This window comes from Camellia sinensis, chromosome 13, assembly GCF_055761805.1.
Source record: "Camellia sinensis isolate YWXY chromosome 13, ASM5576180v1, whole genome shotgun sequence".
NCBI classification, from domain to species: domain Eukaryota; kingdom Viridiplantae; phylum Streptophyta; class Magnoliopsida; order Ericales; family Theaceae; genus Camellia; species Camellia sinensis.
Window position 1 is genome coordinate 20,249,127 of NC_138973.1, and position 19,128 is coordinate 20,268,254.

The following is a 19,128-nucleotide window of genomic DNA, read 5'->3' on the forward strand; positions in this document are numbered from 1 at the left end:
TTTGGTCATTTATTTGGTAGAAAATTTGGGACCTCTAGCATTTTCCCATACACGATAAGACATTGGTATGACTCTAAGAAACACTGAATTCTGGAAGGTAACAATGAAAATAAAATCACTACATGGAAGAGAGCATAGCAAGTTGATATTACAAAAGGATTTTTGCAACTACAACGAACCTTGAGTCTCAGCGGTGCATGCATTTTCAAACAAATAATATTTTCCCCGCATACAAGCAATAAGATGAAAACTACTAATATTGTAAGAACTTGCCAAAATGCCCCAAGGAGCGACACTACAAAGGGAAGGGAACAAAAGTACCTTCCAATTATAATAAAAACTTGCACAAGGCATAGAGGTGTATCCTAATACAGATACGATCGACTCAGTCCAACTTTATCCTGTCCATATCGTTCATCACCCCTTCAAGCTGTACAGAAACCTCATCACAGTTAAAGCAACTCCAACCATTTGTAAGGCTCAGAAGAAAGCAAATTTATTGAAGAGGGACAATGGGGGGAGAATACCTTAACAATCTGACGCAAGAAGTAATCCCCGTATCGCTTAGCTGGTTTTGATTCAACCACGTGAACCATGTCCTGCATTAACAGAAACAGGTTGACTCAGATATGCCTGTTAGCAATCTAAAAAACCACTGACAACCCAACTTCGTGTGCCTTGGGAGATTTCTTGTCTGTTTATTCGCATAAACTAGCATCCAGTTTACATTACATAGATGCAAATAATATAGCATGGGATACTAGATTTGCCTAGTCTCTTGTGTGTGCAGTAGTTGTTTGAAGGCAAGGAGCAATTCATGCAACTGAGAATGTGCCAGCCAAAGTTTTCTCAGGCATTGCATTTTGTAAGATTCTGCTGCTCCAAATCCCAACCATACTTCAGGTTATACCATGATAATTCAATTGAGTTATCCAAACACCCCTTTAAGCTATTACACCTCAAAAATTCACACTGACCCTACAATGAGAAGGTTATGAACAAAAAAAAAATGCATAACTACAGACATACATCATCGATGTAGAAATCAATATCAGCATTAGAGATGGTTTTTCCATCAGAATCAACAGCATGAGTTTTATGCTTGTATGCCATCAGAATTGTCCTGCAAAGCAACAATCCCAGCAGACAGCTTAGAGAATCATAACAGATAACGCCTACTCAAGCCACCAAAGAAGTAGCAAAAATAATAATTCATGTAATATTAACCTCAGAGTTGGTTCATCAACTTCCATGTAAGTTGCAAGCTTCCCAAGGGAGATGGTCGAATACACATTCAGAAAGGTCCGAACACCTGATAACAACTGTTGTTGCTTGACTTCATATAGGAACAACTTCAACTGAAGTCTATAAGCATCCTGCAACAAATGCCAAGTTGACAAATCATCCATGAGAGAGAGAGAGAGAAGAGTATGGTCCCCAAAAAAAAAATGTGCTTCAGTGACTGATTGGATCAAAGACAGCAATTGTGGGCCAGGTCCCCTTAAGATGCAGGCATAGATGATATGTACATACCTGGTTGTAATTTACAAGAGGCTCCTCATAACTTGGAGCTGAGGGAGTAATGAACTTGGGACAAGCATATGAGAAGAGCTCATCATAGAGGGCAAATGCTTCATCATCGTATCTCTGCATTCTCAACATCTTCTCACCATACTTCTCCCTAAGTTGTGAGTGCACAGTCTCGTCAACAAGCTTCACTTGGGGACAAAGAGAGAGACAAATTGCAAGCAAGGCATACATCTGCTCATTCTTCTTCAGTATCTGTTCATATTGAGGAGATTTTTGGTGATATTGCTTAATCTTGTAAATGTACAGCAGAATCTTATTAAATTCTCGAATCGCCTCCACATACCTGTAAACATGCTAACAAATGTGTTAACCAACCAAAAAGTGCAAATCAAAATAATACGGACATGCAAGTTGTGTTTTTCTCTATGTGGTGTCTCTTAGAAGAGAAAATGATATGTCATGAAGCAAGAGCTTTACACACAAGTTCCGATAAGGGCATGGAAGTAAGTATGTAAGCCCCCACCAACAAACCTAGAGTTAATGGTAGGTTACTATGATAGGAAATTGATGATCCTAAGCGGGTTCAATGGAATATTGACAATTACACCTTACTTGGTTGGATAATCAATTCTATGGAAAAACGCATCTACAACATGTCTGTGATACAGTTCCTCGGGTGTGAAGTGCTCTTACCCAGATGTACGCACATGCCCACAATGATGCTAGGATTTTCGAACTCTATCAGGATATTTCTCATGCCTCTCAAGAAGCTTTGGGCTTTACCGTTGCCGAATTTTTTGGGTAACTTCAGTCTCGCTGAGAGGAGTTAGCATAGTATGAACCATTAAGTGATTTTCCAGCTGTTGCCGCTTCTATTGTGTCTGCTCATCTTGCTCGCCAGCACACTTATCAATTTCTGATGGGTTTAAAACCTGAATTTGAGTCTCTTCGTATTCAGATTTTGAACACATCACCTATGCCATCCTTATAAAAAGCTTTTGCTACTATTGACAGCAAGGAGCGTCGTCATCAATTGATTCAACCGGTGGCTCCGCTTCCTTCCTCCGTTCTTGCCTCATCTTCAGTTTCAGATCAGATGGCTCTTACTGCCAAGTTTAGTTCTCGTGCTTCTAGTAACAAGGTTATTTGCCACTATTGTGGCGCAATTGGTCATGTCCAAGCACGGTGCTTCAAGCTTCATCCTGAGTTGAAGCAACGCTTTGTAAGGACACGCCCTTCAAACCCTCCCCTTATTGTTGTTATTGCTAACACATCTAGTACTCCTCAGGCAACTCATTCTGTTGATCTTCATCAGCTTCAATCTCAGATTGGTCGCCTTCAAGAGCAACTTGGTTCATTCACTATCACATCTCCAAGTGTCCCTTCTACTACCACACTCGCTACAAGTACTACTACAGCCTTTCATGTTTGCACTGCACCTACTTTGGTATTGGATTCTAGGGCCAATGATCATATGACCGGTGAGTTTTCTTGTTTATCCTCTCCTGTCTCTACTACCGCTCATACTATATGTCTTGCTAATGGGTCTATTTCACATGTCCAACATAAGGGTGATGTGTCCCTATCGTCTGATATTACTTTTGTCTTACATGTATCCTGTTTTGCTTATAATCTTCTCTCTGTTAGTTGCCTTGCTAAAAGCCTTCATTGTGCTATTATTTTCTTACCTACTCATTGCTTATTACAGGACCTGACTTCGAAGAAAATTTTTGGCAAGGGGTTTGAGCGCGACGGGCTATACTACTTCGAGGACCTAACACCTTTCCATCCTACCACTTCTGGCCTGCAAGTAGTTGTGCTACCTGAGCCGTCTTCCTATGTGTTTTCTTTTCATACTTTAGCCTTGTGACATACTCGTTTAGGACATGCAAACTTTAATTATTTATGTTTACATTTTCCATCACTTAATAAAGCTTGCAAGGATCATCAGTTTCATTGTGTTGTTTGTGAACTGTCTAAACATATCCGTACTTCTTTTATTCCTCGCATGTATCGCGCCTACTGTATGTTTGCCCTTATTCACTCTGATATCTGGGGTCATTCTCCTATTTTGGCTTTTTATGGGCATCGCTATTATGTGACTTTCATAGATGACCATTCTAGGTATACTCGGGTTTATTTGCTTAAAAAGAAGTCTGATGTGCTTCCACTTTTTTTTCAACTTCTACAAATGGTCAAAACCCAATTCCACACCGTTGTACACAATATTCGTTCTGATAATGGAGGGAAGTACATCTCTAATGCATTTCGCTCCCAACTTAATCAGTAGGGAATTTTGCAGCAACTCACTTGTACTCACACCACCAAACAAAATGGGATTGCTGAACGTAAAAACCGTCATATTATGTCTGTTGTCTGGTGTCTTTTTTGTGGGATGAATGTCCCTAAATCCTACTGGCATATGGCTGTGCTTACTGATGCTTACCTCATTAATCGAACACCTAGTCGGATTCTTCACAAGTTGACCCCTTTTCAATTACTTCGCCCAGATACCGTGTTATTTCCCCTTGTGCCTCGTGAGTTTGGTTGTACTTGTTTTGTTCAGGATCGTAGTTCTACTCGAACCAAGTTAGATAACAAGTTTCTTAAATGCATCTTCTTGGGCTATTCAGCTCTCTCTAAAGTCTATAAGTGCTATGATTCGTCGTCTCGTCGTTTTTATCATCCTATGGATGTCACATTTTGCGAAGATATGCCATTTTTTGGCTCTAATCCCGTGTTACAGGATTCCGCCTCGAGTGCACCGCCTCCTGCTATGTCACCGAGTGCTCGCCCTGCTCATATCATTGATTCATTTGCTCCTTCATCATTGCCTGTATCTGCACCTGCTAGTCCTCCGCCATTACAAACATACTCTCGTCGCCCTCGTGCTCCGCCCCCTCCAGCATCTTCTTCGCCCTCAGGCCCAAGTACTCCCTGTACTATTCACTCCCCAGTTCCTTCCTGTTATCTAACCCGTGAACACTGTCCCCTTAATCAGTTTGGTTGGTTTAGTAGTACTAATCACCCTATTTCCCAACTTTTATGTTATGATGGCCTTTCAGCTTCTCATTGGTCTTTTCTTAGCAAGCTTGAGTCGGTCTCTATCCCGCGGTCTGTGTCTAAGGCTCTCCAGAATCCCCAATGGGTTGCAGCTCTGCAAATTGAAATGGCTGCTTTGGAGCATAATCACACTTGTGATCTAGTCTCTTTACCTTCTGGTGAGACGACTGTTCGGTGCAAGTGGGTTTTTACTGTCAAATACTTGGCTGATGGTACAGTGGACCGATATAAGGCTCGTCTTGTTGCTTTACCCAGGTTCCTGACAAGGATTTTGGGGCTATATTTGCACCGGTTGCTAAAATGACCACTGTTCGTTTGCTTATTTCCTTGACTGCCTCTTCTTCTTGGCCCCTTTCATCAACTTGATGTCAAGAATGCTTTTCTACATGAGGACTTAAGACAATCTACATAGATCCTCCACCCGGGTTTCGGGCTGAGGAGGCGTATACTGGCAAGGTCTGTCGTCTGCGTAAGTCTCTCTATGGCTTGAAGCAATCTCCCTGTGTATGGTGCCACCGTTTCAGTTCTGTTATCCTATCCATGGATTTTATTCAGTGTCACTCTGACCATACATGTTTCATTTGTCGTCAGCCCAATGGTTAATGTATTATTTTGTTGGTCTATGTGGATGATATCATCCTTATAGAAGATAACTCCATTGGTATTGTTAAGGTAAAACAGGAGCTTAGTCGAGTATTTGACATCAAGGACTTAGTCCTCTCAAATATTTCTTGGGGATTGAAATAGCTCGTTCTCGCAGCGGGATATCATTGTCCCAACGAAAGTATACTTTGGATCTTCTTCGGGACACCGGTATGATGGGTGCAAGCCTGCATCTACTCCTATGGATCCAAATCTGAAACTTTCGACTGAGTCTGGTGAGTTGCTTTTTGATCCATCTCGCTACCAAAGATTGGTAGGACGTTTGATCTATTTGACTAATACACGACCAGATTTGACATTTGTTGTAAGTGTGGTTAGTCAGTTTATACATTTACCTCGTACTGCTCACCTTGATGTTGTTCACCACATCTTGAGATATCTCGAGTCATGTCCAGGTTTAGGTTTATTCTTCAATGGTGGGATTCAGATATGATTGTCCTGTTTTACTGATGCAGACTATGCAGGTTCATTGACTGACAGACGTTCCACTTCTGGGGTATGCACTATCCTTGGTACCTATCTTCTGACATGGAAAAGCAAAAAACAAGCAGTTGTTTCTCAATCATCTGATGAAGCTGAGTACCAAGCCATGGCTCATGGGATATATGAGTTACTATAGCTTCAATCCATTCTTACTGAGTTAGGCTTTGAGGAGAATAACTCCTCCAAGCTATTTTGTGACAACAAGTCTGCCATCTTACTTGCCTCTGACTCTATGCTTCATGAGCATACTAAACATATTGAAGTTGATATTAATTTCATCCGGGAAAAGGTTCGAGCTGGCATTGTATGTCCTTCATTTGTTCCATCTTCTGATTAGACTACCGACATCTTTACCAAATCTGTCGGACCATCCCTACTTCGATCTTCCATTGACAAGCTGGGTTTGGTTAACATCTTTGATCTAGCTCAAAGGGGAGTGTTGAAATACAGAATATTGTTTATTTAGGAGATCCCGTGATTTCTATAAATTACAGTTATTTAGGGATCTGATTTTTAGGATTTGATTGTATAATTATTTAATTCTTTTTTCTTGTGTATCTTATATTGATTATAAATAGACATGGTCTCACCCAAATTAGGGTAAGCCAATATTGTACAACTTTCTTCTCAAGATACACTGACAGTAAAATAGTATCATAGATACAGAGATAGGACAGTGGTTGACCTTTTGCTCCTGTATAAGGAAAATTAAATGCCACTAGCTGAGCCAATTGTAAATGACAAATCACCAATAAAGGCAATTGAAAAGAACTTACAACACCAGAGAAACACCAAACTCAAGTACTACACTTGACTACCAAATCACACAAAGTGAATGCTAAAAAACTGCAGGCGAGTTCATCACATGTAGGCCTATTTATTTATCATTATTACTAGTAATTTATAAAGTAAGAATATTCACGTGGTCATCAAATTTTATTATTGAAATACTGCATCCAGGTGATCAAATACTGCATCCTGGTGATCAAATACTGCATAAAAGTAAGAAGTTCAAGTGCTTAGTTTTTACTAAATAAATGTTGGGCTCTTGGTTTTCAAAGTCATGTTTTGTCTAAGCAACCAACGCCTACAACATTAAACATGATGGATAGATGTACAAACATACCTCCGTAGCATAAGATTCGCAAAACCATAATGATATATGGTGGTTATGTGGCTTCCAATAACAATGGTGTAGACACCTTGTTGACTTATGTCAATGGGAAGTAAACACTTTAAACCAGTATGATAATCACCCAAAAGACAATGGACTCGTAGCAATCCCACCATGCTGAAATACCCCAAGACCTTCAAGACATTGCTTCCACCATCGTAATCATATCCATCAGTTGAAGTGAACTGTTCAAGGCCTTCCTTCTCCTGCTCTAGGATTTGAATGATCATGGATTTCTCAACAAGTGCTTGCAAAAAGTTGAGCACACCATACACATTCCAAGCCTATAAAAAATTGAAAATGAAAATGTTAATGTAATCAAGCACTCTCCTATTAAGGCAAAGATATTGTGTAACTGAATTATAAAGAACGGAGATAAAAATACAGACATAAATTACTGAAAGACTCTTCCTGCTATAGCCTCTCAATAACCCTTAATGTAGAAATATAAGTCAGAATAAAATATTAACTTCGCAAAAAGAGGATGAATTGAGCCAAAGATTAACCACCTCTCCACCATTAAAACCTAGCATCTATAAACAATAAACACCAATGGCTCTCTCCCCGTGTCAGTAAAGCATTTACAAAACCACATCTCTCCACTCCAATCACCCACACTTGCAGGACATTTCCTGTATCTAGGGTATTTATGCGTAACACAAACACATGCATGCATGTATATCTATACTATTATACGCAGCCAGATCCTAGATTAGAGTTCACCAACATTATCAGATTACCAAGTTATCCTTCCTTTTTCATAGTTATTCCATAGACAAGCCAATAGACTTGACAGTAATTCTCCATAAGTACGTCCGAGCATGCCAAGTACCAAAGTTCAGACTCCACATACAACATAGCAATCAGTGGGACATCTAAGCTGACAAGTAATATAAGTAATCAAAAATAAAACTAACCTGAAGCTTTGGTGCAAGGAGAAGGGGGAATTTCAGTGCACATAATCAGTATAACAAATTTCTCGCGTTTCTCTCTCTCTCCCTGGATTCTAAAATAAACTTGGACATTTTCACAAAGCAAATGAAACTCAAAAGTTATCCCCTATTCTTTGTGACCTACTCCAATTATCACCTTTAACAAATTTATACCTACTCAAATAAATTCAACAAAGCTGTATTTGTCTTGCCACTTCAACCCAATACCAAAACTACACACCAGATTGGTAGTAACGAGGTATAGACATCATCAGCTTAACATTTTAACCCCCAAAAAAATTGCCATTCAAGAGAATATTCACTTTAATTTGAACTCTGAAAAATCAAAACCAGAAGAAAACACTCACAATTCGAGATCAATACCTGATCAAATTGCCTGAGAGTTGCAATCTCCTGCTCAGTCTTGTTCTTCATCTTCGCCCGATACTGACAAAACGACTGAAACTGGTACACAAACTCATCCACCATGTCCCACAACCATTGGTTCGGCAATTGCATATTCACCACCCCATGCAACACCACCTAAACTCAATAACACAAAACATATCAAATTGCATATACATGCCCCATAATAAATACATATTATTCGCAATTAGAACACCTACCATCCTAAATTTTTCATCCAATTCAAATTTGATGAAAAAATGGCCAAATTTGTGCTCCAACCATTTCATCAAAACTGTATCAAATAAAAGGAGAGATATTTTTTTCACCAAATTTACAAAAGATCATATTTTTGATCAAATTTGATTAAAAAAATAGAGTGAGGATTGGAGTGTTCCACATGATCAAGCTTTTAACAAAACTTTCACCCAAATTTGATGAAAAAAAAGAAACAAGGATTGGAGATGTGCCTGAAAGAGACTGCAGTAATTGTCCCAGGAATCGATCCTCTGCTTGAGAGTAGGTGACAAGCGAGCGTAGAGGTGGCGGAACCACATCTCGCGGTAGAGCAAGCAGAAGACGTGGTCGTTGTCGACGAACTTAGCGACGGCGTCGACGGAGGGCCAAGGTGTGTCCTTGAACATGCGCTCGCTCAGGGTCTGGAATGAGGTCTCGTACATCTGGTGGATCTCGTACACGTTCTTCTCTCTGATGTGCCTGTACAGGTGCACCGCGAACGACTTCACCGAGTCCGGCACCACGTTTGGGTCGTAGCTCAGTGACTCCGCCGTCTGGGAGTACCCGGCGGTGTCGTCGTAGTCGTATGAGGCGGCCATTGTTGAAGAACTTGTCTGGTTTCTCTCTCCAGTTGCAGAAAGAGAGAGAGAGAGATTAGGGTTTATGGAGAGACAGTCGAAGAGAGACAAATGTTTTGTTTTGCCCTGGGGAGAGAAGAGACGTCAATAGACCCATAGATGGGTTTTCTCATTCGGGTGGGTTGAACCCACTTTTGCAGATGGGTTGACTTTTAACCCGAATTTCAATTGGACCAAATAACCGGATTTTGCTCTATTTTTTATTTTTTATTTTTTATGTGAATGTACAATTTTATTCATTGATGTAGGTTCCCATTTGATAATTTTGTGCTTTCTTAACTTAATTTTTGAAATTTAAGTTTTTTTTTTTAACAGCATATATGCGCTTAAAAAAGCTAATTTTTTAGCTGGATTTGAGTTTTTTTTCCTTTTCTTTTAATTTGCAAAAAATAAAAATTTACCAGGCAAACTCATGGTAACTGTGAGTTGTTCTTAGCAAATTATTTGTTACTAATCAAATCTGGAAATAAAGAGAAATTGTGAAATTTGTTTTTCATAACAAACCTCCAAGGCCACCTTTCACCATCTCAGTTGATACATATCAATACACAATCAGAAAACTACATGCTTCTATAAACGTTAAGCATGCAACTCTAATTTTAGCTGGCTATTATAACATGACAGAAGCACAAGAACATCGATGATGACTAGAACATACATATTATCAGTCAATTAACAAAACTCTGAAATCAAAGTACCGAACAAGCTCAGCAAGAGGAAACAAAATGCTTCCCTTTAGAAGAATCAGGTTTGTAGTACACACACACACTCACACACGAGAAACGTATGATTTCCTCTAGTAAACTCTTTACAAATTATGAACAATACCTAGAACTGATGCAACAGCCCCCTCGTTTAACACCACATTCAAGTTGCGTCAGTAGCATTAACTCAGTCATAAAATTGACGCCTTCAATATTCCAGGATTGAACTTCAAATACCAGTGAAAGCCGAAAGTTGGGTAAGTTGCAGTCCTTTGATGCATTTGCAAACCAGTTTGTGTGTTCAAACAAGATGGACACTGCTGCTTTGATGTCTGTGACTATAGATGCATAAACAGTTCTGATCAAGAAGACTCTTCTAGAAAGAAGAGAAGAACAATTCTTCCCAACCGTGTCGGACAAAACTTGACTTAAGGATGCAATCACACTCTTTGCCTGTTCAAATTTGTGCCGACTGGATGAAGTACTTCCTGGTAGTCGTCAGGTTCATCCTCCTCGTCAGAGGATAGCAAAGATGATCCCATCCATGTCTTAAAACCTTCATTAACATGCCTCTCCACCTCTGGTGTGACTTCCGCAGGATATGCTTCCAACATTTCTAACCCAAGATTCCGACCAGAAAAATTGCCCTCACCAAGAATTACAGCCGCTTTACTTCTTAGGAAGAAAGCAGTCCCCCCATAGAGAATGACCAATCCCCACGATGCAATCTCATAGCACCAAAACAAAGCCAAGGAGCAGCTGCTCCCTAATGTGACGAGGCTTGAGCCAAGGATTATTGCAAGAAGACCAAAAATGATGGCAAAAGCAGCATTTAGTACGGATAAGCAGCGCACTCCACCTGTAAATTATACAGAAAAATATTGAAGGCACTTGCAATAGAAGTTCATGAAAATCAATGTTGTAGCTAGTTTGTGGAATTTTAGATTCATCATTTTCATTTTGGATGGGAACAAAATTGCCACAGGTGACTTTCATTTCTCACAATACAATTTTTAGCTGAAGAGAAACACATGTAGCCACATAATGAAGTCAGTTTTTCCAGCAAGTGAGATGCTGAGAGCGGGTTTCCCCTGAGATCTTTATTTCCCTCATTTTATTATTAATTTGACGACAATGACGATGACGACGACAACAACAACAATCATTTCTTTACTTCTACATTTCTTGTATAGTCTCAACACTCTTAACATCTGGAATTCCGTTTTTGGGGTACCTGAAGCTTTTAACAACTAAATGTTTCATTCTTATGCAATTTTCTCCATTGAGTTGATCAGTATTCAATGATCAACCAGACAGCAACATTGGAAAAGCACTTTGATAGATAACAGACATCCCAGTCTAAATGAGCAACATCCTGTTCATCTTCCTCTACAAACAATGGATCAAAGATGACAAAAAAGATCACTATTGGGTTCTCTCCAAGTTAAAGGTTTAGTGAAGTAGCAAGCTCATCTGTAAACCTTTATATACTCAAGACTGAATTATCCCTCAACAGCTCTAACTTGGATCAACTAAAACTGGAAAGTGCAAAGATTAAACTGCATCCTCAGAGAAGAACTTTACACGATCAGACCTCTTCCTAATCCTAGGTATGGCAATGAACTCCAACCTAAGAATGGATAAGTGACACGACACGGACACACGGATACATGGACACACGGATACGTAAATTTTCAAAAAATACAGGACACGACACGTTGGAGACACGTTCAAACACATATTTTTATATTTTTATTATATGTATATTTTTAAATATTTAATATATATTTTATGTCAAATATATAATTTTAACAAACTTATCAACCTTAGGTATGCTATTTTAGTAAAAAAATTAAAAATTATAATTTTTTTGAAAAATATAGTACTCAACGAGTCAGTGTGTCCCTAGAGTGTTTCCAACGTGTTCCTAACATGTCCTCAACGTGTCCAAAGTGTGTCTAAAGTGTCCCAACGTGTCCAACTCTTTCCAGCTCAAGGTATGAGTTGAGTCCTGGTACGGAACTCCGTTAGAAAAGAGCAAATGGATTCCTCTTTTTATTTATGATAATTTGGGTGATGCTCTCTCTTCCTTCCCCATCCACGAGGGCAATTGTCATAGCTCCTCGCTCGAATCAAAACCTTTCTTTTTTATGCACAGAGGGAAAGATCACTCCCTATGAAGCACGGACACGGACACGGACACGCATACGGACACGGACACGGACACAGGACACGGCAATTTCTAAAAAATGGGGACACGGACACGGCAGGGGACACGGCAAATTTTTTAATTTTTTTATAAATATTTTTATTTTAATACATATTAATTATTTTATTTATTTATTATATTTTTAAATAATGTGTTGTAATTAATTATTTTATTTTACATACATGTATTTATTTTTTTATTTATTAATATGTATAAGTATATATTATCTTATAATATGTATTATCCATTATGTAATGAGTATATTTATGTTATATAATAACTATTATATAATATATAATAAAATAATAATAGTTATTAGTTATATATATTATATATAGTTATTATATAATAAAATAATAATAGGTATTAGTTATATATATTATATGTGAATATATAATAATTATAATAGTTATAATATCAAGAGATAAGACAGACGGGAGAGAACCGAGAGGGAGGGAGACAAGCAAGGAGACGATCGCGATCAGAAGCGAGAGAGAGGGAGACGATCGCGATGATCGCGATCGCGATCAGGATCAGAAGCGAGGGAGAGAGAGAAGGCGAGAGAGAGAGAGAGCTCTGCGAAGGCAAAGGCGAGACAGAGAGAGAGCTCTGCGAAGGCGAAGGGGCTGGATCGTCGAAGTAGAATGGGGCTCTGGATCGTCGATCGAAGTCGAAGGGCTCTGGATCGTCGCCGACCAGGTTTGTTCTCGTTTTCCCCCTTTCAGTTACTCTTCTCGCCGTGTCCATGGCGTGTCCAGATTCGGACACGCGTGTCCCCTGCAAAAAAATAAATTAAATTAAGGGGACACGCCAAATGCCGTGTCCCGTACGTGTCCCCGACGTGTCCCCGTATCCGACACCGCCACGGCTTCCATTTTGCCGTGTCTATGCTTCATAGATCACTCCTAAATGCAACCATGATCTTATACATGATACCAGCAGACGCACCTTGGTACTTCCGTCCGCCAATCAAGGCTAGTGGAGCGAAGGGAATCCTGCGACAATTATGAGGGCCCGAGCGGGTATTCCTTAGTTTACAGGAAGTGTGACCCTTATAACGAGCTATTCGAACTATGCTCATCCGAGACAAGCCTGCTCAGCCAATTCTTTCTATTTTTCCGAGGAAGCATGGTCAAGTGCCAAAGACTTTGACTAACTTTTAGGATAGAATTAAAGCAAGAAAAGAAGACGGGCCTTAGCCAATGGCTTCATCGATGGGTCCTTCCTGTCAATCTGGTATTTTTTTTATGACTCCGACTGTGGTTTACCTGAGATTAGACCGAATCTCCTCCTGCTACTCAACCACCTCGGTCTGACCTGACTTTGACCGCTTTCTGATCGCTGGTCAATGAAAACCCTACATCCTTATCCATTTCCTTTGCTGGCTAGTTGCCCCACGTGTCCGGAGCATGTCCATGTCCGACACGTGTCGGACACCTGTACGCGACCTCCGGAGAGGTGTCTGTACTTCATAGACTCCAACCATTGCTATACTGAAAGAATAGGGAACACTGCCAACATTTGACATACATATATAGTATAAAAATCCATTAGTCTTTCCTCAATTCATACCATTCTACTTACTACTCGCAAAATCACATCAATATTTCCAGTTCAATAGCCTTCCATTTCTAGAACCCACCCATATTAGAATTGAGAATCTTATAAGTACCTATACCCTTTTCTAAGCCGAGAAATACCACATAGAAGTTCTATAGTACATAAACACATATTGCAGAATATATAGGTAACCTTCATTCACAGGTACTTTCATAGGATCTTCATTCATAGGTACCTTTGTATATTTAAAAAATATATGTAAGAACTGAAACATGTATTTGTATTGATAAATAAAAAAAATAGGCAAAACGGGTGCAACACGAAGACTTCCTAGGGGGACACCTATCCTAATATTACTCTCTCCCAAGAACACTTAACTACGGAGTTCTGATGGGATCCGGTACATTAGTGTTGGTATGATCGCATCCATAAGTACTGAAATATGTATTGTTCCTCCATTCATCAAGTATTGTCTTAAATCTTTCCCCTTCTTGAACAAATCAATCAAGACAACACACCTTAATCTCTGAATATCATCCAGTCTTGTAACCTTTCTTATATTTTATCTTTTACTAAAGTATCATCAACTCCTGAGAGACACCAATATGGAAAAATCACTAATGGCACCAACCAACATTGCGGAATTGAGTTATTCAAGCTGTAAAAGAATTAACGAAACATACCCCTTTTTGACGCACAGTAGTTATTCTCAACAACCTTTAAACACCAATGTCTTGTTGGAGCAGTGTAAGCAACAGTAATTCCTGGAGCATATTAAAAAAAAAAATCAAAAATTAAAGCTAAAAGCATAGCCAAAACAAAACTTCATGAAGATTGCATACACTCCAAATAAAGCAATATCCAATGGGTCAAACATTGCTCAAAGAAAATATTTTAAAGAAAGGAATTCTTAAAAAGATTAGCCCAAAGAAAAACCATTTCGGTTTTGGCACAGGATTCTCTATGTCAACTAGCTTGTTTAGAAAAGTCGTGCTTCTCATTTTGAAAGGACCAAAGCTAATTAAGACGAGCCAAAAACATTTGCAAGCTTCTTTTGGGTAGAGTAACGGTATTTTCAAAAACAATAAAGTCAACAGTAAGTTTGATATTGAAGCGCACATGTAAAATCGAAACCTATCTCATCGTGAACACAACATGAGCAAGGTAATAAAATAAAATCAGATATGTACCAACCTAAACCAAATAAAAAAAAAAATCATTTTTCCATTTCCAAACACGTCCCTTGTATATATTTACCAATAGTTCCAATACTCAATCCATGTATAGTCATCATAATTGATATTCATAATAACCAGTATCATCAAGTCCTCATAACGCTCAATAAATACAGCCAAAATGCAACAAAGATCGTCCAACAGCCTGTTTGGATTGGGTGATTAGGGAGAAAAGAAAAGAAATACATTTCTCTTTGTCCATATCACTGTTTGGATAAGCAAAGTGGACAGAAATGGGATGAAATGGAGAGAAACTCATTTATCTCGTAACCCTTATATTGAATCTCTCCAAAAGTGGAGAGATTGGAAGAGAAAAGAAACCAACTAAATTCTATATTGATATTGTTATAATACCAAAATTTCCCTTTCAAATACTGAAGAAATAAAAAGACTACTACTTATAAAAGGTTATTTTGGTTATATAACATGATATCATTTCTTTTCATTATATATATATATATATATATAGCTATAGCATAACCAAACAAGATAGAATAGAAGGGAAATCAATCTCTTTTCTTTTCTTTTCTCTCCTATTTATCCAAACAAGAGGAAGAAAAACCACAATCTTTTCTTTCCTTTTCTCTCCTAGCCTAGGTTGCCAAATAGTGTAAATCCCTAGTCAAATTTAACTAACATGCTAGAACCATTTTACAATTTCTGTCATTTATTTCCATTTCTACCAATACCAATCAGCAACAAAAGAAAAATAATCTCCATGAAAGCTTAGAATTCACAAACCTGCCAATAGATAAACCGCGGAGGCGAAGAAGAGCAATGTGGAAGGAACGAACAACACCATCCAGTAATAATCCACAGTTTCTTGATCCGTAAGATAAAACGCACTCGAAAAAAGATCCTCAGATTCCCCACCGCCGTCGCCGTCGCTGGCGTTAATTGATAGAGGCTGGAGCCGCAAATCGACGCAGAAGGGCCGCTTGAGGCCGTCGCTGGGAAACACTATGCTGAGGCTAATCCAAGTGGAGATTACAATCGCGAGTGAAATGAATGCCAATCCAGCCATCGACAGAGGCCTCTGTAATCGAAGCCAAGCTCTGTCCTCGTCGCGGAGACTCTCGTACTCGCGCTTCGGCATGAACGCTTGCCGAAGGGCATCTCCGATTATCGCCATTTCCTGGGATTTTTTTAACCAAAACCCTTGGGTTCTGGAAATTTGTTAGGGTTTCGAAGATTGGTTCGAGAAATTGTGAATGATTTAATCTGATCGATTCGAGAGCTAGGCCTAGGATTAGCGGACGAACACACTTGATCTGTGAGGCTTAAACAAGTTATGATCAACGCCAGTAACAGGATTAGGGTTTTGAAAATGCGAAGATTTCAAAGCCCTAAACATGGATGTTTTCTGTGAAGAGAGGTTGGATTTGTTGAGTTTGGTAAAGTTGTTTGCTTTCTCACTTTGCCTGGAATTTTAATCCATTCACGCAAAATTTGTTCGCTCACCTCACCTGCAGTACAACTGTCCTTTCACCATATCAGGAGAGATTATTAGGTGGTTTTAGGGCATTCTTGCGTGAGCATCTCTAATGACTGTGTACTCGTCTTTTTCCGCGCCCTTGTTCGAAATGTATGAAATGAAGGTCTTAGGCCAAGTTTGATATGATTGGAAAAAGATAAAAAGTCAAAAAGTCACTATTCTATTTAAGTCACATCATCTTATTTAAGTCACATCATCTTATTTAAGTCATATCACCTCTCTAACACATCACTTCAAACCCAACCCAAACCCAACTCATATTTCATAAAAAGTCAAAAAGTATACTTATTTAGTCTTCCCAAACTAGGCCTTACTATTCGGACTCTCGTGGTTCTGAATCTACTTTCACAAGTGTAATGTAAAACTGATAAACACCAAAGAGTCTAAATCCGACAAATCTTTTTGAAAAATCGATTTTAAATCAAATAATGCCAAAATTGAACTGTTTTACCAGATACAGAGTCACCCCTAAATATTTTTTATTTTGGAGAAATTTAGAAAATCTTAACTCGTGCTGAAGGCCACGTGTTTGCCATTACCAAAAGTTAACTCGGCTCGGGAACTTAGGTTCGAGAGGGAAATGTCATGAATTGAGTACCCCCGCTCGCCCGATCAAAGATCGACCTCTACTAATCATGATATAATTTTTTTATAAATATTATGTGTTCTTATTCCGGTTATTAAATTAGCCTTACAATGTAACGCGCATAAGTAAGTATAGATTAGTTTGCAAGACTTGTAACAATTCAACTCGTGTTTGTTTGCAAAAATTGTTTGAATTTGCCACCTCAAATGGGCTTAAAGATGCAGATTTGCCACCAAACATAGTGGACTTAAAACATGATTTGCCACTCAACAAAGTGGGCTTAAAACGCACATTCATTGAATCGTTCCAATTCAAATAACAAGCCTTCATCCACAGGCATTCAAGTAGTTTAGCATTTAAGCACATAACTCCATAGCAAGCATGCGAGACATAACAACATGGCAATCACACTCATGCAAATATCCTAAAGCATAAAAACTCATCTAGTACTCCAAGCTAGGAAAATATGTGTTAGAAAACAATGAATGATTTCTAACTATATAAGATGCATAATACAACACGTGTAATATGCAATTTAATAGGCTCAGCTACTAATATGGCATATGGATCGATTTGAACAACATGCGGTTAAACACGTATTCAAATAAGTATTGAAATTGCAATGCAGTTTGAATGATGTGCCGAGCCTCGGTGCACGCAAGACGAATGAATGGATGTAAGCATGCGATATGCTAATCTAAAATATGACCCTAATCTAACCATCGAAAACGATTAAATAAAAGGGAGAAAGACGTGGGGTTGGAAGACATACATCTATGCACACACACTTATTACAACATTACGTCATCGCGAAGGAGGGTCTGAATAAATAAAAGCTAACTAGCCACACTAATTAAGTTAACTAATTATTACAAAACTTGAAACTAATTAACTATTCTAGTTAATTAATTATTACAAACCGAATTTGAATAACTAGTTAAACTAACTAATTATTTACAACACTTAATTAGCTACAACTAATTAATTACAAAACGTATTTAATCTAATGCTAATTATTAGCTAATCTTAGGAAGTGAGGGATGCAAGCATGCTTGGTTCTTCATCCGAAAAGCCACTACCTTGCTGCTGAATGCCTTTGTTTGCACATTTGAGCATTGATAATGCTGCAAACTTCTAGAGCACCTTTGATCCACTTTTCTAACACATTGTGCAAATTTCATTGGTGGCCGACAGGGGGCCGGTCAGTTACCAATGGTGGCCAATCAGCCACTAGTGATGGTTGTCGGCCACTGCTGGTTTGAATCTCCTTGCTGCAACAAAGAGCAAAACAGTATATTCTCAAGGGTTGTTTGCACACTTTGCCTCTCCTTTTCGTAGGGAAATCAAATGAGGGACAAGCTTTGATTCACAAACCATCAATCAAGCAATTTCATTGCATGATGGCTTGTGAAACCAATTGTGCAAGTTCAATAAATGCACAACAAGACTCAAATGACCATCACCCTATCATACATGATCAAGGGCAATGGAGACTAAGGAGAATGACACATTTCATCACTTTTGAGTATGAATATCCCATTTACCTTGTGTTCAAGTTAACGTCTGATTTGAACACATGCAATGCAACACAAAAAGATGCTTATCTTGTCACTTTTACTTGCCACTTTTGTTTACTCATTTTAATTACCAAATCATTCATTAATCAATTAAGTCCAATAGTGAGTGTCCTCTAATGGAAAGAGGGCTCAAACCCCAAGTTGCTTTGGGCATGAAAGAGGCATTACACTGTTGGTAATGAACCCCCGAAAGGACTAAACCATTAGGTGTATCACCTCCATTTCACCCTTAGGAAAACAAGTGGTTTGAAACCACTTTCAAAGCAAATCAAAAGTGAAGAATTGAGGGGGATTGCAGAGATTGATTAAGTGCTGGGAATGAATGATAAAAGTACTAAAACATGCAACCAACTCAAGCCAATGATAGTTAAAGCCTTAAAACACTAAGCTAGTGAAGGAATTAACACTACAACCATGCCATGCAAGGCTCAAATGAAATAAATAACCAAAAACAGAGGCAAAACAGTCCTAAATATGGTCTAAAACATGATGGACTTAAGTCATAAAAAGCCAAAACATTAAGCTAATACATGGAGTTACACTACAATTATGCAAAGCAAGACTTATGCAAACCAACCAGCCCAAAACAGAGCTAAAATAGGTCATTTCAGAGGCTAAAACATATTGGACATGAGCT

General features: G+C 38.7%; 2 protein-coding genes, 1 long non-coding RNA gene and 1 pseudogene across 3 annotated transcripts; all 4 read right to left on the reverse strand.

Annotated features, from left to right (window-relative positions):
* Positions 1 to 88: 88 nt before the first annotated feature.
* On the reverse strand, positions 89 to 9,186 carry LOC114321795 (uncharacterized). Its single transcript, XM_028269013.2, has 8 exons — positions 8,721 to 9,186; positions 8,230 to 8,388; positions 6,866 to 7,197; positions 1,534 to 1,873; positions 1,228 to 1,376; positions 1,030 to 1,123; positions 528 to 599; positions 89 to 430 (listed from the first exon to the last, which is right to left on the reverse strand). The coding sequence occupies exons 1-8, from the start codon at positions 9,084 to 9,086 to the stop codon at positions 386 to 388; spliced, it is 1,557 nt and encodes a 518-aa protein (XP_028124814.1). The 5' UTR covers positions 9,087 to 9,186; the 3' UTR covers positions 89 to 385.
* On the reverse strand, positions 2,409 to 2,628 carry LOC145806045 (uncharacterized). The gene is made up of 2 exons (XR_014348474.1): positions 2,500 to 2,628; positions 2,409 to 2,462 (listed from the first exon to the last, which is right to left on the reverse strand). It is a non-coding gene; the product is annotated as an uncharacterized LOC145806045 (long non-coding RNA).
* Positions 9,187 to 9,769: 583 nt separating the features above from the next.
* LOC114321796 (uncharacterized) lies at positions 9,770 to 16,466 on the reverse strand. The gene is made up of 3 exons (XM_028269014.2): positions 15,575 to 16,466; positions 14,282 to 14,362; positions 9,770 to 10,688 (listed from the first exon to the last, which is right to left on the reverse strand). The coding sequence occupies exons 1-3, from the start codon at positions 15,963 to 15,965 to the stop codon at positions 10,270 to 10,272; spliced, it is 891 nt and encodes a 296-aa protein (XP_028124815.1). The 5' UTR covers positions 15,966 to 16,466; the 3' UTR covers positions 9,770 to 10,269.
* Positions 13,908 to 14,026, reverse strand: LOC114321826 (5S ribosomal RNA; annotated as a pseudogene).
* Positions 16,467 to 19,128: the final 2,662 nt, after the last annotated feature.